The sequence below is a fragment of the Lynx rufus genome, unplaced genomic scaffold (assembly GCF_022079265.1).
Source record: "Lynx rufus isolate CCGP_SWC_20201006 ecotype Redwood Valley unplaced genomic scaffold, mLynRuf1.p SCAF_8, whole genome shotgun sequence".
NCBI lineage: Eukaryota > Metazoa > Chordata > Mammalia > Carnivora > Felidae > Lynx > Lynx rufus.
In genome coordinates, this window is record NW_025814896.1 from 109,936,069 (window position 1) to 109,961,416 (window position 25,348).

Below are 25,348 nucleotides of genomic sequence, written 5' to 3' on the forward strand. Positions count from 1 at the left end.
GATGATTACAGCTTCGTAATAAAGCTTGAAGTCCGGGGGTGTGATGCCTCCAGCTTCGGTTTTCTTTTTCAAGATTGCTTTGGCTATTTGGGGTCTTTTGTGGTTCCATACAAATTTTAGGATTGTTTGTTCTAGCTCTGTGAAGAATGCTGGTGTTATTTTGATAGGGACTGCTTATTTCTTTAATATTGGCATTTTAATCCTGCATATATACCTTAGCACTTATGTTTAATTAGCCATCCTGATTATAAATCAGAACATCTCTTTCTTTTTGTGCTCATGGTTAAAAAAAAAAGAAGCCGCCAAAGGTACATAGGCTACTAACAACACCAACTTCCTAAAATGGAGCAGATTCTAACTTTTTACCAAAGGGCTTGCCTAAATAACAAGGAAGGTAGTTATTTAGGTAAGTACCTAATGCTCAGTAGAATGTTCTAGTTAAGAAGCAGTTCCTAGCTAGGCTCTTAGAACACCCTATAATAATACCTGGCAGAGAATATTGTAGCTGTTTACTTGGTCTTGGCTGTACAAGTTCCCTGGAGACAGGAGCTGCATTGGTCATTTCTGCATTCCCTACATTGGCCATGCTGGTACTAGGTATGTGCTTAATAAACATTACTGAATAAGCTAGCATTGTTTTAAAAACATCTCATAAACTCAAGCCATAGCCCTCCACCATATCAGGGCATAGAAGAAGGCTCTGCAGGTGGTAAAACCACTCAGGGAGATCCAGAGGTCTTATGTTGCAAAGAGTGAGTGAGATCAGGGCCGTCCGTCTATCCCCCAACACTGCCACACCTGTTATCTACTACACACACCCAGGCACTGATTCCAGGCTCTCAACCACGCCATGGGCTGCACAGGAATAGCTCTGAGAGCTTTAAAAATACTGATCAGGTTTTAAACACACTTTGTTGTGACCCAATAATTCCATTCTTAGGTACTTACCAAAGAAAATTAAAAACATGTCTACACAAAAGCTTGCATATGAATGTTCATTGAAGCTTTATTAATAATAGCCCCAAATTGGACACAACGCAAATGTCCACCAATGGGCAAATGCATAAGCAGACTGTGGTATATCCATGAAATGGAATATTACAAGGCAGTAAAAAGGAACTATGGATACACCGATGAAATGAATGAATCTCAAAACATTATGCTGAGCAAAGGAAGCCAGATACACAGAGTAAAAGCTCAATGATTCCATTTATATAAACTTCTAGAATAGGTCAAAAAAAAAAAACCAGAAAAGCAGATCAGTGGTTGCCTGGGGCAGGGGCTGAGGGAAACTGACAGCAGAGGGGCAAAGAGAACTCCTGAAAGTGATGGAAATGTTCTAAATCTTAAAATGGTGGTGGTTACCTGAGTGTATTAATTTGCCAAGCTTCAATGAACTGCACACTTAAAATAGGTGCATTTTATTGAATATAAACTATATCTTAATATATTCAAAGATTCTGAAATAATTAGTCTGGGTCATGGTCTGGGCTGGCATTTTTTTTTTTCAAAGTTCACCCACTTATTATTTGAGAGAGAGAAAGAGAGAGAGCAAGCAAGTTGGGGAGGGGCAGAGAGAGAGGGAGAGACAGAATCCCAAACAGGCTCTGTGCTGACAGTGTGGACTCCATGCAAGGCTCAGTCTCAGCTCTCCAGATGGTTCTAATGTACAGCCAAGGTTGAGAACCACTGCCCGAGGGAATTATGCCAGAATTCTGGATGAGGTGGGAAGCATGCTATAGTTTGAAAGAATTCCCACAGAGGATTCACAGATGACTCCTGATCTAAAATCACCTCCCTGGATTGCTGTGATGCTGTGGGGGATAAGATTTCACCAGTTATAAGAGCAAAATAATAGCAGTGAATGTTTATTTGTAGTTAGAGTAGTTAATGTGCGAGGTTCTGGGCCAAGAAAATTACAAGCATTATTTGATGAATTGTACCACAAATCATATAAAGTAGGTATTCATCTGCTTCACAGATGAAGAATTTAAGATTAGGAGAAATAAAGAAACACGGCCAGGTCACAGGGACAGGGAGAGGCCCAGATCTCAAACTGATTCTAAAGCTAATGCTCTACATCTCTCCAGAACTGAGATGGATGGTCTAGGGACACATTCCTGGCGCCTATGAATCCACTTTGGAGAGACAGAGCTGGGGACAGGAGTCCTACAGTCTAGGGTCCAAAAACACGACCTCCTACTGGGACTAGGGGTTGCAGACTCTCCTAGGGCATGGGACCAAGTTCCTTCTCCTCCCCACACCTCCCAGATTTCTCACTTCCTCCCCAGCCTTTGCCGTTAGCACTCTGGGCTCCTCGGTACCCCCAGATGTTGCAGTCAATGTAGAGGGGAGCTTTCCTGATGCCTTCTGACTCTGAACAAACACCACCAAATACATTTTCAGACAGAATCTAAGTCAAGACTGAATGGGGAGGTCCCCAAGATGGTTTGCCAAGGTGTTTACATTTTAATAACATTAACATTTTCTGAGCTGATATGGAGCACTTCCTAGGAGCTAGGAAATCACTAAGTAATTTACTTGTATTAACTTATATAATGTTCACAACAACACTCTGAGTCAGGTACTATTCTCTCCATGTTATTGATGAACTTGAGAGAAAGGTTAAGAAACTCGTCTAATGTTAATCAGCCGGTAAATGGCAGAACTGAGATTTAACCAGGTGGTCTAGTTCTAGAGGTTGCAATCCTTACCTCTACATTGTTGGGCCTCTGATCACTTTTGATTTTATCTGTGTAATATTTCAGGTACATTAGCACCTTAAGAATTTGGGGGCAGTGTCCTAAAGATCTGATCCCCCATTTATAACTACTACTATGGAGAAATGAGTTTCAAGCCCCAACGACATTTTTCCTAATTAGCTTAGCACCTTCTATGAACCATTTAGCTTAAATATACCCATGATCTATATATTTTTTTAAATGTTTATTTATTTATTTTGAGAGAGAGAGAGAGAGAGAGAGAGAGAGTGTGTGTGTGTGTGTGTGTGTGTGTGTGAGAATGGGGGAGGGGCAGAGAGCAAGAAAGAGAAGAGAGAATCCCCAACAGACTCCACACACAGCATGAAGTCCAACTCGGGGCTTGATCCTACGACTGTGAGATCATGACCTGAGCAGAAATCAAGAGTTGGTCACGTGACCGACTAAGCCACCCAGGTGCCCCTACTATGATCTGTATTCTTATAAATTTAAAATGAAATAACAAATTACCAGTGGTGGATAAAAGGTGGAGAAATAAGGATGATACAGTTTTAAACTACATTCATGTCTTTGGTCTGCCATTGTGTGACACTAAAAAAAATTAAGTTCCTGAGGTCTTGATTTCCTTTTTTTAAGTTTTAATTTAATTTAATTTAATTTAAATTTAATTTAGAGAGAGAGAGCACAGGTAAGGGAGAGGGGCAGAGAGAGACAGAATCTTAAGCAGGTTCCATGCTCAGTGCAGAGCCCGATGTGGGGCTCGATCCCATGACCCTGGGATCATGACCTGAGCCAAAATCAAGAGTTGGATGCTCAACTGACTGAGCCACCCAGGTGCCCCTTGATTTCCTTTTTATAAAACAAAAAAGATCACATTAAATAAAAAATAAGAAACATCTGGCCCTTGTACTTTTATTCCCTGTACTTTTTCCCACTGGACTCATGCTTAAGCTCAGAACATTTATTTTTTTCCACAGAGCACAGTAGGTAGGCACTAAGCATTCATTCATAAATGGAAAGTACAGTGAAATGTACCTGTGATCTTAGAATATGTGTTCCCCAAATCCCTTTCAGTTCTACAAAATTGATCCCTAAGATACAACAAAAAAATATGAGAAGGTACAAAATGTTGGACAATACAATTTAGAGTCTGATTTTGTCTATATTGTTACAAATCTGAAATAGGTAGACGAAAAAGATGAAACATCTTAGTCTCTATAAGATTCTATAACTGGTTCCAGAGAAAAATAAAGGGATTAGCCTACCAGAAAGTTGATTATATGCACACACATATATTACTGTTTAGAGTTTTATTATACATTTTAAGACAGGAATGAAAATACTGGTTTGGTCTGATACCCTAAGAATGTTCTAGAGAACTGTCTGCAACCTGTAGAATGGCTTTTGAAATAACTCTCCCTTTTGGCATCTTTTAGTTCTTTAAGATTAAACTGGTTCTATACTAGGCTCATTACGAGAATTTGGAACCAAGTCTAATAATCAGGGCATGAATGCTTTTGCACATGCTCACACAACCTGGAGAGCTGCTCTTGGATTTGGTAGTAAGGGCTGTACCTAGGACCTAGGGAATAATTAGCTGCTCTGGGAAGCAGTTTGGACATGCTAAAACTAGGACTCCACCCCAGGCTTCCACTGGAGATCTACATGAAGAAGGGTAGGGGGGACTAACGCAGATCATAGCCAGTTCGATACTAAAATAATGGATACACAAAATATACCTTAAGGAAATTTTGCAAAGCTTCTTCTACAGTTGAGGATGGTATTTTTCCAAACAGAGTAGCAGCCATTTTTTTCTCAATCCAGCTCAGTTTCGAGACCTGCAAATATGAAGCAACATCATTCTTAGAGAGTTTTCACTTTTTGAATGAAGAATCTCTCCTCAGTTAGATGTGTGTGTGTGCATGTGTGTGTGTGTAGGTGTATATGTGTGTGTATGCGTATAATATATAAATATGAACATATTCCTAAATAACATACACGACAGAGATCAACTTAATTATATTAATATTGTACCTTCCCTTTTTTATAATTCTAACAAACTATGAGCTCTAAAAAGCACTGGTTACCAAACCAATTTAAAATACTCATGATGAGGGGCGCCTGGGTGGCTCAGTAGGTTAAGCATCCGACTTCAGCTCAGGTCACGATCTCACGGTCCGTGAGTTCGAGCCCCGCATCGGGCTCCGGGCTGATGGCTCAGAGCCTGGAGCCTGCTTCGGATTCTGTGTCTCCCTCTCTCTCTGCCCCTCCCGCATTCATGCTCTGTCTCTCTCTGTCTCAAAAATAAATAAACGTTAAAAAATTTAAAAAATAATAAATAAAATAAAATAAAATACTCATGATGAGATGTGTGTTCAATCAGTCAGGGGTGGGGATGGGGAATAATGCTGATCCTGTTTGTTCATGTGATTCAAGAGTCTGAGATGGCCATACAGTATTTCTTTGCATGGAGTATAGGAGCGACCAGACCCCACCTTTTCTTTCTTACTGCCTAATTCCCGCTGCCAACCTGATCCAGAATACAGCATCACAGAAATGTAAATAGAACAAGGATCCTCAACCCAGGGGGAGTGTAGAGCGAGGTCTCAGTATACATATTTACAATCCAGGAGAAAAATTTTTTAACCAATAACCACCAAAATTCAATTTCCTGTTATCATTTATTTTTTGCTTCCTTCCCCCATCATTTTATTTTAATTCCAGTTGAGTTAACATACAGTGTTATGTTAGCTGCAGGTGTACAATATAGTGATTCAACACTTTCATATATCACTCAGTACTCTACGAGATAAGTGTACTCTTAATCCCCTTTACCTATTTCCCCCATCCACCCGCCACTGCCCCTCTGGTAACCATCTGTTCGTTCTCTTAGTCAAGTGTTTGTTTTTTGGTTTGTCTCTTTTCTTATTTCCCTTATTTGTTTCTTGAATTCCACATATGAGTGAAATCATAAAATATTTGTCTTTCTCTAACTTATTTCACTTAGTGTTAAACCCACTAGATCTGTCATGTTGTTGCAAATGGCAAGATTCCATTCTTTTTATGGCTGAATAATATTCTACTGTGTATAAATACCACTTCTTCTTTATCTATTCATGTATCAATGGATACTTAGGTTGCTTCTATAATTTGGCTATTATAAATAATGTTGCAATAAACATAGGGGTGCATGTATTCCTTGGAATTAATGTTTTTGTATCCTTCGGTAAATATCCAGTAGTGTGATTACTGGATCATAGAGTAGTTCTATTTATAATTTTTCAAGGAACCTCCATACTACCTTCCACAGTGTCTGCACCAGTTTGCATTCCCACCAACAGTGCATAAGGGTTCCTATTTCTCTACATCCTCAGCAACACTTGTTATTTCTTGTGTTTTTGATTTTAGTCATTCCAATAGATGTGAGGTGATATCTCATTGTGGTTTAGATTTCCATTTCCCTGATGATGAGTGATGTTGAACACTTATTCATGTGTCTGTTGTCCATCTGTATATCTTCTTTGGAGAAATGTCTGTTCATGTCTTCTCATGTTTTAGTTGGATTATTTGTTTTTTGGGTATTGAGTTGCATACGTTCTTTATATATTTTGGATACTAACCCTTTATCAGATATGTTATTGGCAAATATATTCCCCCATTCAGTAGGTTGTCTTTTAGTTTTTTTGGTTGTTTCCTTTGCTGTGTAGAAAATTTTTATTTTGAGGCAGTCCCAATAGTTTATTTTTGCTTCTGTTTCCCTTGCCTCAGGAGAATCATCTAGAAAGATGTTGTTATGGCCAATATCAGAGAAATTACTGCCTGTGCTCTCTTCTAGGATTTTTATGGTTTCAGGGCTCACATTTAGATCTTTATTCCATTTTGACTTTGTGTATGGTGAAAGAAAGTGATCCGGTTTCATGTTGCTGTCCAGTTTTCCCAACACCATTTGTTGAAGAGACTGTCTTTTTCCCATAGCATATTCTTGCCTCCTTTGTCAAAGATCAATTGACCATGTAATTGTGGATTTACTTCTGGGCTTCCTATTCTGTTCTATTGATTACATGTCTATTTTTGTGCTAGTACAAACTGTTTTGATTGCTACAGCTTTGTAATATAACTTGAAGTCTGGAATTCTGATACTGCCAGTTTTGCTCTTCAAGAATGCTTTGGCTATTCAGGGTCTTCTGTGGTTCCATACAAATTTTAGGATTGCTTGTTCTAGTTCTGTGAAAAATGCTGTTGGTATTTTGATAGGGATTGCATCAAATCTATAGATTGCTTTGGAGAGTATAGACATTTTGACAATATTTGTTGTTCCAATACATGAGTATGGATGTCTTCCCATTTCTTTGTGTTATCTTCAGTTCCTTTCATTAATGTTTTATAGTTTTCTGAGTACAGGTCTTTCACCTCTTTAAGTTTATTCCTAGGCATTTTATTATTTTTGCTACAATAGTAAATGGAATTCTTTTTTTAATTTTTAAACATTTTATTCATTTTTGAGAGACAGAGAGAGACAGAGTGTGAGTGGGGGAGGGGCAGAGAGAGAGGGAGACACAGAATCTGAAGCAGGCTCCAGGCTCTGAGCTGATAGCACAGAGCCCAACATGGGGCACGAACTCACGGACCGCGAGATCATGCTCTAAACCAAAGTCAGACGTTCAGCCAATTGACTCACTCAGGTGCCCCGGGATCATTTTCTTAATTTTTCTTTCTGCTGCTTTTAGAAACTCAACAGATTTCTGTACATGGGGATTTCTTGTCCTGTGACCTGAATAATTCATTTATTAGTTCTAGCAGTTTTTCGAGGAAGTCTTTATTTTTTCTATATATAGATTCTCCCAACTGCAAATAGTGAAAGTTTTACTTCTTCCCTACCAATTTGAATGCCTTTTATTTCTTCTTCTTCCCCTTCTTCTTCCCCTTCCCCTTCTCCTTCTTTTTGTCTGATTGCTGTGGCTAGGACTTCCAGTACAATGTTAAATAAAAGTGGTGAGAGTGGACATCATTGCATTGTTCCTGACCTTAGGGGAAAAGCTCTCAGTTAGCTGTTTTTCCACATAAGGCCTTTATTATGTTGAGGTATGTTTCCTCTAAACCAACTTTGTTGAGCATGTTTATCATGAATGGATATTTACTCTGTCAAATGCTTTTTCTGCATCTATTGAAATGTTCATATGGTTTTTATCCTTTCTCTTAATAATGTGATGTATCACACTGACTGATTTGCAAACAATGAACCACTCTTGCATGCCAGAAATAAATCCCACTTGATCATGGTAAATGACTTTTTGAATCTATTGTTAGATTTGGTTTGCTATTATTTTGTTGAGGATTTTTGCATGTATGTTCATCAGAGATATTGGCTTGTAGTTATTTTTTGTAGTGTGTCTTTATCTGGTTTTGGAATCAGGGTAATGCTGGCCTATTAGAATGCATTTGGAAATTTTCCTTCCTCTTCTATTTTTAAGAAAAGTTTGACAAGAGTAAGTATTAACTCTTCTTTAAGTATATGGTAGAATTCACCTGTGAAACCATCTGGACTTTTATTTGTTGGGAGTTTTTTAATTACTATTCAATTTCACTGCTGGTAATCAATCTGCTCAAATCTTGCATTTCTTCCTGTTTCAGTTTTGGTAGGTTATATAGTCTCTAGGAATTTATCTATCTCTTCTAGGTTTTCCAGTTTGTTGGGATAAATTTGCATAACATTCTCATAATCCTTTGTATTTCTGTGGGGTCAGTTATTTCTCCTCTTTTGTTTCTATTTGAGTCCTCTTTTTGTTTTTGTTTTTGTTTTTGTTTTGGATAAGTCTGGCTACAGGTTTATCAATTTTGTTGCTCTTTTTAAGGAACCAGCTCCTAGTTTCACTGATCCTTCCTTCTTTCCTTCCTTCCTTCCTTCCTTCCTTCCTTCCTTCCTTCCTTCTTTCCTGCCTTCCTGCCTTCCCTTCCTTCCTTCCCTTCTTTTTCTGTATCATTTATTTCTGTTCTAATCTTTATTATTTCCTTCCTTCTGCTGGATTTGGGTTTTGTTTGTTCTTCTTTTTCTAGCTCTTTTAGGTGTCATGTTAGGTTATTTGAGATTTTTCTTGCTTCTTGAGGTAGACCTGTATTGCTATAAACTTCTCTCTTAGAACCACTTTTGCTGGACCCCAAAAATTTTGGATTATTGTGTTTTCATTTTCATTTGCCTCCATGTATTTTTTTATTTCCTCTTTAATTTTTTGGTTGACTCATCCATTGATAAGTAGCATATTATTTAACCTCCATGTATTTGTGTTCTTTCCAGATTTTTTTCTTGCAGTTGATTTCTAGTCTTACAGCGTTGTGGTCAGAAAAGATGCATGGTATGACTTTTTGAATTTGTTGAGACTTGTTTCATGGCCTAACATGTGATCTATTCTGGAGAATGTTCCATGGGCATTTGAAAAGATATACTTATTTTTATTGCTTTTGTGCTTTCTACCTTTCTTACTCTTATTGATGGTTTTTCCTTTCCACTCACAGAGTCCCCTTTAACATTTCTTATAGGGCTGGTTTAGTAGTCCTGAATTCCTTTAATTTTTGTTTGTCTGGGAAACTCTTTATCTTTCCTTCTATTCCGAATGATAGCCTTGCTGGATAGGGTATTCTTGGCTATAGATTTTTTCTTTTCAGCACTTTGAATATATCATGCCACTCCCTTCTGGCCTGCAAAGTTTCTGTTGAAGAACCTGTCTCTAGCCTTATGGGGTTTCCCTCATATGTAACTGTTTTATTTTCTCTTGCTGCTTTTAAAATTCTTTACCACTGCTTTTTGCCATTTTAATTACTATATGTCTTGCTGTGGACCTCCTTGGGTTGATTTTGTTGGGGGATCTCTGTACCTCCTGGATCTAAATTTCTGTTTCCTTCTCCCAAATCAAGAAGTTTTCAGTCATTGTTTCTTCAAATATTCTGCCCTCTTTTTCCTCTTATTCTTCTTCTGGGATCCCTATAATGCAATTGTTATTACATTTGATGGAGTCACTGAGTTCCCTAAGTCTATTCTCATCTTGCATAATTTCTTTTCTCTCACTTGCTCAGCTTGATTCCTTTCTATTACTCTGTCCTCCAGATCACTGATTCGTCCTTCTATTTCTTCTAGCCTGCTATTTATTCCATCCAGTGCACTTTTAATTTCAATTATTGAGTTCTTCAACTCTGATTGGTTCTTTGCTACTTCTGCGTTAAGGGTCTTGCTGATGTCCTCCACTCTCTTCTCAAGTCCAGTGAGTAGCTTTGTGATCATTACTCTAAATTCTCTATCAGGCCTATTACTTATCTATGTTTCCCTTAGGTCTCTTGCTGTGATTTTGTCCTGTTGTTTCATCTGGGATATGTTCCTCTGTTTCCTCATTTTGCCTAACTCTCTGTGCCTGTTTCTCTGTGTTAGGAAAGTCAGATATATCTCCTGCTCTTAAACATAGCGGGCAGGGTGTGTACCCTTAACAAGGTGGTACTGGTCCTTTTCCACAGGAGATGTGCAGCTCCTGCCAAGACAGGGGCCAGCTGGGCCACTCTGCAAAGCACATGTGGGCAGGGGCACGGTGCTTGCAAGTTGTGTGCATCAGTCCTCTTCTACAGGGGGTGCACAGTATTTTTTGCTTCCTTTTAAAAACTTTTCTTTTTTCCCAAATATGAATAGTAGAGGTTTATCATAAAAGATTAAAAGGATTCAGAAATGAATACTTAAGAGGGTACTGATACTCTCTCAACCCCGTCAAGTGCCTTCCTTCCCAGTATCATCTTCTAGGTTTCTAGTAGCCATTAACCTCTATTAAACAAAATTATTCCCTTGCTTTCCTACATAGTGTTACTTATTGCTCTGTTTATTTTTGCTTTTTTTTTTTTACTTTAAAAAAAATGATCCCATGTTGTTTATTTCTTCCTATGACTTATTTTTTTCACTTATTATAGTTTTAAGATTTTATCCAGGTTGCTGAGTGTGACCGAAGTTCTGTCATTTAAGTAGCTGTGAAACATTCCATCATTTAAACATATGTCAGTGATTTTTCATCCACTCTTTTGTAAATGGACATTTGGATCTTTTTCATTTTCTTGCTCTTAGGAACAAGGCTGCTGCAGGCATTCTTGTACATGCCTTCCAGAGTACATTTGCAAGACTTTCTCTAGGGTAGGCACCACTGTGGGTCATGTGGTAGGCAAGTAATCAGACTTAAAAGATAGTATCCAATTATTTCCAAAGCAGCATGCTCCTACAACAATGCAAAAGTTCCTGTTGCTCCATATCTTTGCAACATCTTACACTGATATTTATAAATTTTATCAAATGAGTAAGAATAAATGGCATCTCCTTGTTGTTTTTTAATTATAATTTCTTATTTCAAGACTTACGTTTCTTAAGTTGTTTTATTTCAAAATTTGAATTTAATTGCATTATGATCAGGAAACCTGTTTGATATCAATCCTTTGAAATTTATTAAGACTTGCTTCATGACCTCATATTGATCAATGTTGTCAACACTCTACATATGCTGGAAAAATGTGTACCCTCCAATGGTACATTATTTTTATATGTGTATTAGATCAAGGTTATTAAACGGGAAGCTCCAATGTTTTACATGCTTAACATGTTTTTTTGCCTTCTTGTTTTATTAATTACCAAGAGCACACGAAAATTTAGCACTGTGCAATATCCTTTCTTCCCTTCTATGTTTTTTTTATCTTTCCTTCATATTTTCTATCTCTTTGTTCCTCTGTGCTGCACTCCAGGCAACTTTTTCAGATTTACCTTAAAGTTCACTAATTTTCTCTTTAGTGGTGCCTATCAACTGCTAAATCTTTCCACTGAGTTTTCTTTTAATGTGAAATAATAGACTTTTATACCAAAATTTATCTTATCTTTTTTCTAATCTACCTGGTCATCCCCGTCCATTCCCCTCTCCCCGATTCCTTTTATTTGAAAAAAAAAAAAACAAAACACACTGTATAAGTAGCTATTTAACATTGTATATTCCACGGTTCCAAAATCTGAAGTCCTTTTAGATCTATTCCTGATTTTGGTTTCTGTTGACTGTCATACTTGATGCCTTATTTCTTTGTATATTCTATTATTTTTGACTGTGACCTCATCATCCTTGGGCTACTCTGCAGTTTTATAAGACCTATGTGCATGTATATTCTTCCAGGGAAGATCAACATTAGCTTCTGCCATTTGTTTATGCCATGAAGATCAGGATTCACTTTAAATCAGAATTTCCTTCTTGGGTTTTTGTTTGCTTGTTTGTTTTTATTTTTATTTTTATTTTTTGGAACTTTTAAAGAATTTATTCTATGAAAAAGAGACCAGGTGATGGCCACAGGCATAACAATTGGGGTCCAAAACAGAGAAAAGGTCTTTTTCATCACCAAAATCAAACTCTACTCCTAGTGTCCTTCTCTCAGGGTTTGTGTTGAGTTTCCAGACCCTTAAGCTCTATTAAGAGCCAGCTTTCACTACTTTTAGGTAAATTCACCAAAATTCTGTTCTTGTTAAAAATTGTGAATAATAATGGGGCGCCTGGGTGGCTCAATCGGTTGAGCATCCAACTTTGGCTCAGGTCATGATCTCGCGGTCTGTGAGTTTGAGCCCCGCATCGGGCTCTGTGCTGACAGCTCGGAGCCTAGAGCCTGCTTTGGATTCTGTGTCTCCCTCTCTCTGCCCCTCTCCTGCTACATGCTCTGTCTCTCTCTCTGTCAAAAATAAACATTAAATTTTTTTTTAATTGTGAATAATATTTCTGTGAAAGCTGGTGAAATCAGTTAAACTCAGCTTTTTGGCCGGTTCCATTTTTCTGTTTCTCATCTTAGTATAACTATCATCTGTCCGTACGACACACCCATAAGCAAGGAAAACAAAGACAGAATCCTAGCTTTTAGTTTTTACATTGTCCCCATACCCTCTGAGGGCTAGTAGCCTTCATGAAGCTTCGTGTGGGAGTAGAAGGCTTCTTGATCCGGGAAGGATTTTCCACAGATGCTGCCCAAGCAGCCATCATCCTCCTTGCGTGAGTGACAGATGTGGCTGTCATGGGCAGCGTGGGATGCAAAAGATTTACCAGAGTACTTGCATTTGAAGGGCTTTTCCTGAGTGTTGCTTGATATATGTGCAGAGGATGCTAGAGGCAGTGAACCTCTTTGTGCAATACACACACTGGGATGGTCTGTCTCCAGAGTGGATTCTCGTGTGTTTGTTTAGGCTGGAAGACTGAGAGAAGCATTTCCCACACGTAGAACACTTGTGAGGCTGGTGCTTCTCGTGAACGTGCAGGACAGGGATCCGGAGCTGGTCCCACTTCTCAAAGGATCGTTTGCAGACAGAGCAGGGAAATTTCCTATCACCCTTGTCCACACAAGGGGTGTACTTGAGGTGCTTATCTCTGTAAGATTTGTAGGTAAATACTTTTCCACATCTTTCACACCTGTAGCCTTCTGCAGACTCTTCAGAGGGCCCACGCACCTGCTTCCTCTGTTCTGTGAGCTAAAGGCTCACGGGAATGTCCAAAAACTTTCCACAGCAGTCTCCATACCACACAAGGAGCTCTTGGTTCTGGCAGATATCCTTGCAGCTCTCGTAAGACATCTGCCTTCGACATTGCAACCAGGCTCTGCTCCTTGGGGAAACAGGCACAGTTGACAGAGGACATCCAGTTCCCTGCACCTCCTTTTCCATCTATAAAGTGGCTCAAATGACCATCTTTGACAGTCTTGCACATCAGAGAAATTGTCTCCATAGGTCTTGACTTCACTGGCATTGACCACTTTACCTTGAAAAGGTCCAAACCTGACTCCTTTGGCAACAAGGCTACTGCAGAATGCACCAAAAATGCCACACTTCACCAAACATCGTCTGCTTGAGGCAGAGACCTTCTGGTAGTTGAAGGAGTCTTTACCCAGAGTTCGACAAAGAGAAGCAGATCCAGAGCTGTCTGTGGGGACCAGGAACCCGGAGAGACGACTTCCCTTGCTGGTTCAGGAGTTTGGAGCCCTTCTCAGACCGCTTGCTGGGGGAGCAAGATAATAACTGGGAGGCCTCCACCCCCTCAGGTCACCGGGAAGCGTTCGCAGCCGGCGGCGGCATGAAAATTTCAGGTCCACGGCATTGGCCACTGTCGCGTCGGCCACCAGTATGGCCCAAGCCTTCACTGGTGGCGCCTGTATACTCGTGGCTGCTGTTGAGGAAGTGGGGCACCTCTCTGGGGAGCTGGGGAACTGGGTACCGCGCTGGCGGCTGGCTGTACCAGGGCGGATCGTAGAGCTGCTCCCTCCACAGGGCCAGGTTGGAGCTCAGCAAGGGAGGCGTGGACCGCACTGGAAGGCAAAGGGGGGCATAGCGTGGGATGCAGGCACGGCGGCCTCCAGCTGCAGGAAAAGTTGGACATCTTCCCCCGCAGCGGTTAGCATGTTCCCATAGCGGCCACAGGCCGGGAAAGGTGTGCAGGAGGCGTCCAGGTGTTGGGGGCATCCTGGGCCGCCCTAGGCGGGTAGCACATGTTGCCCTTGGATCCGGCCTCACCTGGCGGCCGCAGAGCCATCCCGGGGCACAGCGCGGGTCGGGTCTTCCAGAGGGCCACCACGCAACCAGCACCTCCAGGGCCCTGAGGGTGGCGGGGGCTCCGCACTGGTAGGCTGCAGGCTGGTGTTTGTTTTTAACAGTCATTTATTTTTGAGAGACAGGGAGAGAGAGCGTGAGCAGCGGAGGGGCAGAGAAAGAAGGAGACACAGAATCCAAAGCAGGCTCCAGGCTCTGAGCCGTCAGCCGTTCGACGCGGGGCTCGAACCCACAGACCATGAGATCATAACCTGAGCCACCCGGGCGCCCCTCCTTCTTGGGTTTTTTAAGCCTAAACAAATAATGTACATTCAAGCCCCAGACTCGTGTGAGGTCGGGTTGGTGGGTTTTAAGCCTTTGGAGTCTTGTACCTTCATGAAGACTCAGATTCTTAATACCAAAAACTGGCGTGATAAAAACTGCTTACAGGGCTGTTTTAAGGATTAAAGGAGATAAGAAATATAAAGTATAAACTGCACATTTGATACATAGCAGGTGTTCAACAAAAAAGCCTCCTTTTCCATTCCTAATCTTCAAACCTCAACTAACAAGCTTCCTCTTTTACTTATGCTAATCTTCTCATTCAGAAATAGCATTTCTCTTAAGCATAATTTTTTCATGCATCCCTGAAGACGTATTTTCACATTATGTTAATTTTCTATAAACTAATGTCATTAACACACCGGGGCTTAGACTCGCCAGCTGCCTTTATTTATTCCTATATATTTCATGTCCTTTTCTAAATTCAGGTCTTTCAAGGCAAGAACAGTAGGCACATAAATGCTCAAGACACTCTGTTAAGTGACAAAGTCCTCGCACGAAACAAAGAGTAGGACACCAACACAGGGCACACGCAGGTAGGTGGCTGACCGCCAACTGAGAGAGCACAAAGGAGACGGTGTGATTGTTGTGAGGGGAGATGGAGAGGTGCTAAGTGGAAAAGTACAGACATCTATGTATACATATAAAACCACACGCCATATGTAACATGGTATATAAACCAATCAATCATAAACTCATAAAACACGTACTGATTTTATCATTTTCCCTACAGCAGGCACCTGGTGAGACAACTAAAGAAAGAATAAGTCACTAAAAATATATCACGTAATCAAAGTATATTGAGATAAGAATTACGGATAAAAACATTCAGCTTACAGTATAACAGTATCTTCCTTTGAGGTAATACAAAAAAGGTTCTTCGGGTAAAAACTGGATTGCTTTATCCAGATGCTCCTAAAAGAAAAGTCCAAAACAAATACCATCTCTCAGGGTTCAGGTGGTGCTGAATGCAGCTGTGCCGAAATTCAAAGGGGCTTTACGGTGTTGTTTAGTCCCCCTCCTTAATCCCTACCGTTAACATAAGAAGTCATACCAATAATTCAATTATCAGAAATGATTGCTCACAACTAGAACCTGACTGTGATGATGATTTCATTAAGCTATGGATAATTTAAAGCCAACGTCACTATAAAAAGTAGAAAACCTCCAAGTGATGCTTTTGTCTGCCCATGACTTGCCTAGCTAATACTGATTCAGCAACATGCTTGCAAGTTTCAAATGATTAGGATATAATGGAAGACAGAATAGCAGAACTGGGTTGTAGAGGAAGCTATTCCCCTGACATTATTAAAATGGGTATAGGGAGCAGGAAAACAAAGAAACTTCTTAGCTCATTTATTGAGCTATCAAAGCTACAGGCACATTACAAATGATTTACACGTATATTACTTATTTTATTCATTTACCACGGTATGTTGAAGTCCTAGATTGGATTCTATTCCCCCCACCAAATCAATATGCAAGTATTTTATTCATTTATCATGGTAAGTTTAAGTCCCAGATTGGATTCTATTCCTTCCACCAAGTCAATATGCAAGTAATGTTAACTAATTAGTCCCAATCATGTTTATGATGTTGGTGAACTCATCACCAAGACTAATTCTGTCTTTGAAAAAATAATATTCATCTACTATGTAAGTTCTTTCAAGATCTAGAATAATAATCTTCAACCACTCAAATAGGTTTCATTTTTTTGGCACAGTACTATTTAAAGACTGTCACTTCATTTAGATAAAAAAGATAGGGACACCTGAGTGGCTCACGCAGTTAAGCGTCTGACTCTTGATTTTGACTCAGGTCATGATCTCACAGTTCGTGTGTTGGAGCCCCACCTTGGACTCTTTGCTGACAGCGTGGAGCCTGCTTGGGATTCTCTCTCTCCCTCTCGCTCTGCCCCTCTCCCCTTCTCGCACATGCTCTCTCTCTCTCTCAAAATAAATATATAAACACTGAAAAAATAAAATAAATATTAAAAAGATAAACTTCTTGAGATTGAGATTAATTTGGGTTTTATAACTTTTTTTTTGAGAGACAGTGAGAGAGAGAGGGAGAGAGAGAGAGAGAGAGAGAGAGAGAGAGAGCATGAGCAGGGGAGGGGTAGAGGGAGAGAAAGAATCTGAAGCAGTCCCCACACCCAGCATGGAGCCTGTCATGGGCTCAATTCCATGACCAATAGATCATGACCTGAGCCAAAATCAAGAGTTGGATGCTTAAGTGACTGAGCCACCCACACACCGTGAGAGATCCATTTATTAAATAATGTGATTTATGCCTTTTAATGGAACACATAGCTACATTAAAATATCTTTAATATCAAGAAATACCTTGAAGCGATGTCCATAGTTGATTTTATTTTGTAAGCCCTCAAACTCGGACACATAGCCACACAAGACTGCATACCTGAAAAGGATAAAAACAGTGGACAGTGCGTCAACTTTTTAATCAAATATACCAAATAAACATTTTAAGAATATCTCTAAAGCATTCATTAATATTTGATGAAAGTATTCAGACAGATACAAGGGCCCTGAAAATAATAAATACTTGACATTAACATGAGGCTGGTTTCCTCAGCTATTACTGAGGATACTCACACCATCTACCTCATATGTGTGCCACAAGGGCAAGGTACCTAAAACGTGTAATTGCTTAGAATACTACGTGGCACACGGTGAGTTTCAAGAAATATTAGCTGCTTCTATCACCATCATCAGCATCAAAGTCACAAAGAGGCTCTCAGAAAAAGTCTAGTCATAACAGTGATAAATTGAAAAAATATATTGTGTCATCATATCCCTGGTTCTTCCTTAATAGAATTAAAAATAAAAATGTCACGGCCTCCCTTGATATCATTTGAAAACAAAAATAAGTATCATGACTAAAACAAACAAAGTCAAAGGTAATTTCAAAATACACTTTTTTTAAAAAGTTTATTTATGTATTTTTGAGGGGGGGGTGTAGGGGCAGAGAGACAGGGAGAAAGAGAATCCCAAGCAGGCTCTGCACTGTCAGCATAGACCCCAACACAGGGCTCGAACTCACAGACCATGAGATCATGACCTGAGCTGACATCAAGGGTCAGATGCTCAACCCACTGAGCCACCCGGGCATCTCCACTTTTCTTTTTCTTGAAATTTTTTAAAAAATTTGTTTATTTATTTTGAGAAAGAGAGAGAGAAAGAGAGTGAAAGTAGGGGGAGGGGCAGAGAGGGAGGAGAGACAGAATCCCAAGCAGGCTCTGCACTATCAGCACAGAGGCTGACGTGGGACTCAATGACAAAAACCGTGATATCGTGACCTGAGCCAAAATCAAGAGTTGGATGCTCAACCATCTGAGCCACCTAGACACCCCGTGAATACGCTTTTCCAAAAAATTCCCCATGACCTTCAATCCTTCCTTGGAAACACTGCATACTAGAATATGGCATCCCATGAATTGTTTACTTTTTTTTCCCATTGGGAATACAAAAGTTACATCAATAATTATTTGAAATAAGTTGGGTGCAATATTTGTTTAGCAATTTGCTCACTCCAAAACCTGGGGATATATTACTTTTCATATTCAGAGGGTTTCTGTCTGTGCAAAATATTCATTTACCTAAATCTTTCAAGAGTAGGTATTAATTGTTACTTGCATTATCATAACTGAAATGAAAGATGTAACTTTGGGTATTTATCTTGATCATTTCTGTGGATAAGCATAACTTTCAAGTACAAAAATGAAGTGAACAGTTTTCTTAATTTGGAACAGTGAGACCATTCCTGAGCACAAAAGATCCCACAATTTGCACAACTTATGACAAACAATAAAATGGTCACTTTTCAGTTATGACTTTTTTGACCTCTTAATTTTCAGTTTCTATACAATCAACCAAATCTGCAACAGTAGAAATAAGAATGATGACTAAATCAACCTATCAAAAGTGACCTGAGAACTTAACCAGATTAGGAGATGTTACTATTCACAAATTCTACCATCACATTGCCTGACACATACCTCTCACCACCCACCAGAGATTGAGTTTGTAGGAATAGATTACTGGACTCGTGAGTTCCCCTGGAAAACTGTTACTGTCACCTCCAGTCTGACCATGTTCTTCTGAAATTCTCTCTGCCATTCTGCTTTATCATTCCTCCCAGGGAGTTCCAGAAAGTGGAGCAAAATTCCACACAGCTACATCCCCAAATTCCCCCATTTCTGTTGTGGGCATTATTTGTATTTAAAACCTTAGGTCACTTTATGTAAAAAAAATAAGCTTTTATTTATTAAAAAAAATTTTTTTTAATGTTTCTTTAATTTTGAGAGAGAGAGAGAGAGAGAGAGAGAGAGAGAGAGAGAGTATGTGAGTGGGCAAGGGGTAGAGAGAGAGGGAGACACGGAATCCAAAGCAGGCTCCAGGTTCTGAGCTGTCAGCACAGAGCCTGATGTGGGACTCGAACTCACGAACTGTGAGATCACAACCTAAACCAAAAGTCTGACACTTAATCGACTGAACCACCCAGGTGCCCCAATAAGCTTTTATTTTAAAATAGCTTGAAATTTATAGAAAAGTTGCAAAGAGGGTAAAGAGAGTTCCCATCTACCCATACTCAGTTTTCTCTACTGTATACATCTTACGTTACTATAGTACATTTATCACAACTGTACTAATACTGTCAGACAAGATTGATATGTAATTTTTGCAATGTACCAAAATTAATATGTTATTATTAACTAAACTCCCCACGTTATCCAAATTTTCATGTTTTCCCCTAAATTAAATTTTGACACTTTTCTTTCCATCCCTCCTTCCACGTTTATCTCTATTCATTCACATATATGAAAATCTTTTGTTTCTAATGTGAAAGTCGTTTGAATTACTCTTGTCACCCATCATACACTCTGTTCCTCATAATTTTGTGTTACTTGCAACTTTTATTACATACTTATTCTATCTTCATCCACTGACAAAATTATGGAACACATTAGTGTCTAAGATATAGACGTGGAATCCTGGAATCGTTTCCAGGTTGATAGTGATGTTGCCAACAGTTACTCTGTTGAACAACTGGCTTAAACCCTTCTCTCGATATGGGTAACCCAGAGGCCTGCCCACATTTCTATATCTTGTCCACAAGAATGTGGTAAGTAAACTGACCTCACTGCCTTGCTTAAATTCACATATACTAGTTCAATTTCCCTACTCTCTACACTGGCAGAAAAATTAAAAAAACAAATCATGTCACATTTTTAGAAAAATCTGTTGGATCTATATGAACTTTCTCAACCAGAGATTTATAGAACGAAACATTTGTACTGGAAGCAAAAGAAAAGAATCTGTGTTCACTGATCTAGGATCAATCATCTATTTTCTGAACATCAGCATCAGGTTGATGTAATGCACACCTCGAGGCATTAATAGTGCTGTCTCAGCACATTCTCTCCAACTGACTCTGAGCGAGGAGAAAAAGGAAAAACAAAAACTATGACTTATGAATACCATTGCATGAAACATGCACATTTCCCTTATAATAATCTGTCCTACAGTCTTATGCATTTCCCAATCTGTTTTGAAGTTTTTTTCTTTACAGTCTAAAATATTATTTATCTTTCTAGATATCATAAATTCAAAGTTCACCTGACCACTTTTTTCCCAAAGGATCATCATTTCTTTTCTGGCAATCAGTTCCACCTGTGTGTGTGTGTGTGTGTGTGTGCGTGTGTGTGTGTGTGTGTGTGCGTGTGTGTTGTTGTTGTTGTTCTTGTATATTGTTCATCTTTAAAAATGTAATTTAAAATCTTATTTCACAAACCATCTCATGTTGATGGGAACGCTGAAGAATGTTAATTCGCAATATGGTCTTTTACCTCCATCTAGAGGTCATTCTCACCATACATGCTTTGACAAAAATTCTGTATTTTCTTGGCATTGATATGGAATATATCTTTAATAAGTGACAAACATTCCTGTGCCAACAACTACTAAAATAACTCCATTACTCTCCCTGCAGTACTTCTGATTCAGCACAAATGCTATCTATGCCGTGAGAAAGCAGAGGAAGAATAATGTAATAGAATACCGAGTATATACGAATAAAAGATCTGGTGTTTGCTTTTCTACTTACTGCGTGACCCTTGCTCACTAACAACCTATCCCCCCCCACACCCCCACCATACACTACCTTGCTCACCCTAACCCCTAAAACGGAAACAGGTTGTTCTGTAAATCACGTGCTGTTAAGTCATGTGGATACAATTTGTGAACAGTAGAGCACAACAAATATGTAAGATATTATTTGTAATTATGGTCAAGCCTATGGGGCTGACAAACTACAAAGCCACAGCGACTTTACTCTCTTGATCCTAGAAGTATTTTGGGCTGGTTCAACAAAAATAACATTTTTGTGGACAGCTTTATGAAGACTTAAAGTTTTGAAGCTTTCTGGAAGAAATGAAGATGGAAAACAAGTCTTAAGATGCTATTTGTTTTTCAACCATCCCCTCAATGTGAATCCTTTCTGATAATTATTCCTGAAGATTGCATCTTGTATTTCAAACTGAAGCTTATAAGCCATCACATAGTCCTTTCAGTCATGGATGTGCAAAGTTGTGCTGCAGGGCCAGGTAGCAAACATTTTAGGCTTCAGGTCAGAGAGTCAAGGTTGCAACTACTGAACTTCACAGCTGTGCACAAATGCACGGACGGGGCTGTGAGCCAGTAAAACTATTTATAAAAATAGGCGGTTGGCCTGGCCAAAGTTTGTCATTTATGACAAACTTATGGGGGGAGGAGCAGATCAGAGTTAAGAGGAGGGCTTGGGTCCTTTTTCTGCCTCTAAATCTGGCCAGTTAGCTTCCAAACACTCCCAATATCAGAGGACATGAAGAGAGTGTGGCTTGATCAGTACAAATTCATTATAGTTACCACTAAAAGTGGAAGAAAGGAAGTACTTTAAGGCATACATATGTTAATTTATTAATATTAATGTGCAAATTAGATGAGAAGGTAAATTTGGTTATAGAAATAATACCCTCATACATTGGGAAAATGACCCTAAAGATATGTACCAAGATGCTAACTGCAAAAGTACCTTTCTCCTGGCGGGAGGTGGAGGAGTGAGGGCTCCTGTGGATAGAGCTGTTCTGGGGACTGTGGCTTCCACAGTCCTGTGGCTTTCCCCTCGTGGAGGGGGCCGGGGCAAGCTTGCACCTCATCTTAGGCAAAGTGAGAGCAGGTCAAAAGATCTATTTTTATTTTGGCCTGTGTCCCTCCAGGGACATAGAAAATGTCCTTGACTCCTAACCAGAAAGGCTTGAAGAGGACAGTGTGAGTGGAGCTCCCCCTGCTGGTGGCAGAGTAAATAAACAGGTTTGCACTTGAGAGTTGGTGGAGTGAAACCAATTCCCTGTGGGGCAAATGCAGACCTGCAGAAAGGGAGCCATTTCTGCCTCAAGGTGCTCCAGGAGAATAAAATAATTCCGAAGAGGGGTGGATTTCTGGAAACCGAGGTCTGAGAGAAGGGTCATAAATTAATTTATTACTGTTATCTTTCTAGCACCTGAACTACCTGTATTGCCGCAAGGAACTAAAAAATGTTGTAAAAATGCAACTACAAAGTGTTAATTAAAAACAATATATGTCTTCTTATTTGTGTTTTATAATTCTAAACAAACAAAGGATCCAAAATAAAACATATTCAAGAATATATTTGTTTCCCCAAGGGTAGTCAGCTACACCCATCCAACGAATTAAATTCCCTTTGTTTGAGCTTTCTTATATTATACACGACTTCTCTTTGACCTGTAGTATTAGTATACACAAGCGCATTAAGGTATAAAAAATGAGCAATATGCTTTTATCCTGTGAAGCATTCTTTCCACATTTCATTTAGAAGCATATCACTTTAATATTTGTTTTCAAATAAAATGTTAAATCACACTTAATTAGAATTTATCATGTTCGAAGGGGCTGCACTTGGTAGATTCACTTATGAAATCTTCGATGAGAGTTTGCCTTGAATATATTTAAAATATACATATTGTAAAATACATGAGACTAAGAATAGTTACTCTGCTATCTATTAAATATATTTTTCAGTGAATGTGACTGACAGGTTAAAGGGTCAATAATTTCTTAAAAATCGATCGTAACTTATATAGAGGCATATGAGAATTCTAAAAGACTGCGTAAGTTCTATGTACTTACCACAGATGACAATGCCCATTCATGGGCGCTCTAGTAATAGCTTTTTCCCCCAATGTCTTCCCTGAAAGAAAAATGTACTTGCATTTAGTACCTTCACATGAGTCGGGGGGGGGGGTAGATTACTGAATTAAGTCAGTGGTTCCTAAAATATGCTCCTAAGACCAGAAGCATCACTTACAGAAAAGCAGATTTTTGGCTAAAAGAGAGACTTACCCTATAACAAAGTCTGGGGCTCAGCAATCTGTTTTAACTAGCCTGTAGAGATTCTGATGAATGCTCAGGTTTTAAGCTCACTGGACTAAGCGATGTAACCAAGTGCAAGAAAAGTCATCCAATCATTATTTAAAAGCATTAATAAAAATCATTCTATAATTGACCGACATTTACTGTATGCCTTTTGAGTGTCGTATCATAATCTCTGGGAATAAAAAGTCAAATTAAGACGCAGTTTTCGACTTCCAAGGGTTCACATTTCAGTAGAAAGCAGGTATATAAGCAAACAAATTGCGTGTAAAAACCAAAAATGAGATGAAAAACAGAGAGAGCATGTTAGAGAACAGAGTGTTGAGATGTAGAGAGAACTCCATCCAAAGGGAAGGCTTCCCAGAGAAGTGCTTACCTAATCGTGCACAAAAACGAACAGGCTTGACACATAAATCACCCTGCCAAATCATTCCACTTAGTTTTAGAAGTAACTTTTCGTAATGTCATAATTAGTTTGGATAGAGGTTTGTCTAGCGGCCTGAAAAACCAAAATGCTTGCAATGAAACTGGACAACATTCTGAAAATCCTTCTCTAAAAGGGGCTGCTTTGTTTTATAACATCTCCGTTTACCCTGCTCCATTTTGTTGTTGCTGTTGCCTTGAAGAGAATATCCAGGGATCTGCAAAATGCTCTTCTAAGTAAGTGGATGATGTAATTTTTATAAATAAGGATCCTTAATTCTAAAACCATTCTGTTAATTTGTTAAGGTGGGACACTTCTATATTTTATAGCTTTATTCATTAAGGGAAATATCTCATGTATAAATCTACCTAAAGTGGAAAAAATTAAAAAGTGAAGTGTTTTAATACTGACATTACATTGTAGACCTATATTCAAAGAGTGATTTTTAAATAAACAATTGAAAAACATAGCTTTAAATGTACAAATGTTAAAAATGAAATCAGCATGTAGCTACTTTGCCAAATGAACAAAAATAGCTTTTAATGTACAACCACCAGCCTAAAATAGAGGAGAGTCCATAACCCTGAGAATACAAAAGGAAGCTGGGTCGGTCATATGCAGGCTGGTTTTGCAGCCTCGTTTATGTAGCTGAAGTCTGAAAGGAAAGCTGTTTCACTTACAAAATGGTACTTTGTGATCTATTTGAGGCACATGTATCAATCACTTAATTCTGGAAATTATAATAATGTTTCTTTAGATATAAGATTCATAGTTTACTTGGAATACAAATTATGATCAGAGTACTTATAAGACACACTGTGTAATGCTATACCCCAGCCTGAGTTTTATGAAGGAATTCTGTGCTCTCCAGTGATCAAATCATGCCTTGGGGTAACAATTTTAAATATGCTATTATGGGGAAAACGAGTCACCACTTCCTCCTCCCGTACACTGAGTTCCAGTGTCCCCCAACGCTGGTCTCAGCTCTAGCACACTGTCATCACCTTTCCTAAGCACTCACTACCCGAACACTGAAGTATATTGGGCTGTCTCCATGTTGATCTATCTAGCAAGTTCCTTAGCATGGCACCAACTTAATCACATTTACCTCCCTCCTCTCTTCCTTCTCTCCCTCCCTCTACCCCTCATTTTAACATCACTCCCGGACACAGTAATTTCAAATAAATATTTCCTAAATGGATAGAAAAAAAAAGAATTATTTTTAATATATTTCAATACGTGAATGAGTAGAATACATCGTAGGCTTTTACTCATTTGTCTTGACACTATAAAGGTTTCTCATTTTTTAAGATACATCCTATTCCAATCTCCATTTTTGTCCCCAGATTTCTTCCCGCCTATTTCTTTTTCCATTTTTACCACCTCTTCCATGAACTCAATTAAACTTCTACTCCGTTTAAAAATAGAGATTCCAAGTAATTTCACCTATGTGAAACTCTTACTTTCACAGTAAAGACTTCCCTGCATCAACCCCCAGCCGCTGCCATCATATCCTTTCTGTGATTACTCTTTTAACACCTTGCATTCTCCTCTACTCACAACGTATTTCTGTTTGTTTCTTTATAATATATGGTTATTTCAGTGATACCGCTCCTCCCCCCTCAAAGCCATAAGCTTGTCTACAGTCTGAGAAGATGTGATTTGGCTCTCATTTCTACCTCCTATCACACACAGGACGACCCCTAATGCCCAGGGTAGGGCAGGAGCTTACAGGCAATAAAAAGTCTTTCCTACTTTAGCAGTTTACATAGCTAGACTGTGATTTTCTCAGGAGATATGAAAATAAATCAGTTTTTTCTCTTTGGTTAAATTTTTATTTACCCTAGAGTTAACAAAC

The 25,348-nt window shown here is 39.1% G+C and overlaps 1 protein-coding gene and 1 pseudogene across 2 annotated transcripts in view; both read right to left on the reverse strand.

Annotated features, from left to right (window-relative positions):
• Window positions 1–25,348, reverse strand: part of RMDN2 (regulator of microtubule dynamics 2) — a 74,857-nt gene that overhangs the window by 15,739 nt on the left and 33,770 nt on the right. Inside the window, exons 5-8 of one of the 2 annotated variants that reach the window (XM_047068991.1) lie at window positions 22,824–22,884; window positions 16,962–17,037; window positions 15,454–15,531; window positions 4,460–4,558 (exon numbers count right to left, since the gene is read on the reverse strand). In XM_047068991.1, coding sequence (XP_046924947.1) covers window positions 4,460–4,558; window positions 15,454–15,531; window positions 16,962–17,037; window positions 22,824–22,884 — 314 coding nt within the window. The remainder of the gene's footprint in view (window positions 1–4,459; window positions 4,559–15,453; window positions 15,532–16,961; window positions 17,038–22,823; window positions 22,885–25,348) is intronic. The other variant, XM_047068992.1, reaches the window with a different exon arrangement.
• On the reverse strand, window positions 12,411–14,387 carry LOC124503749 (PR domain zinc finger protein 14-like; annotated as a pseudogene).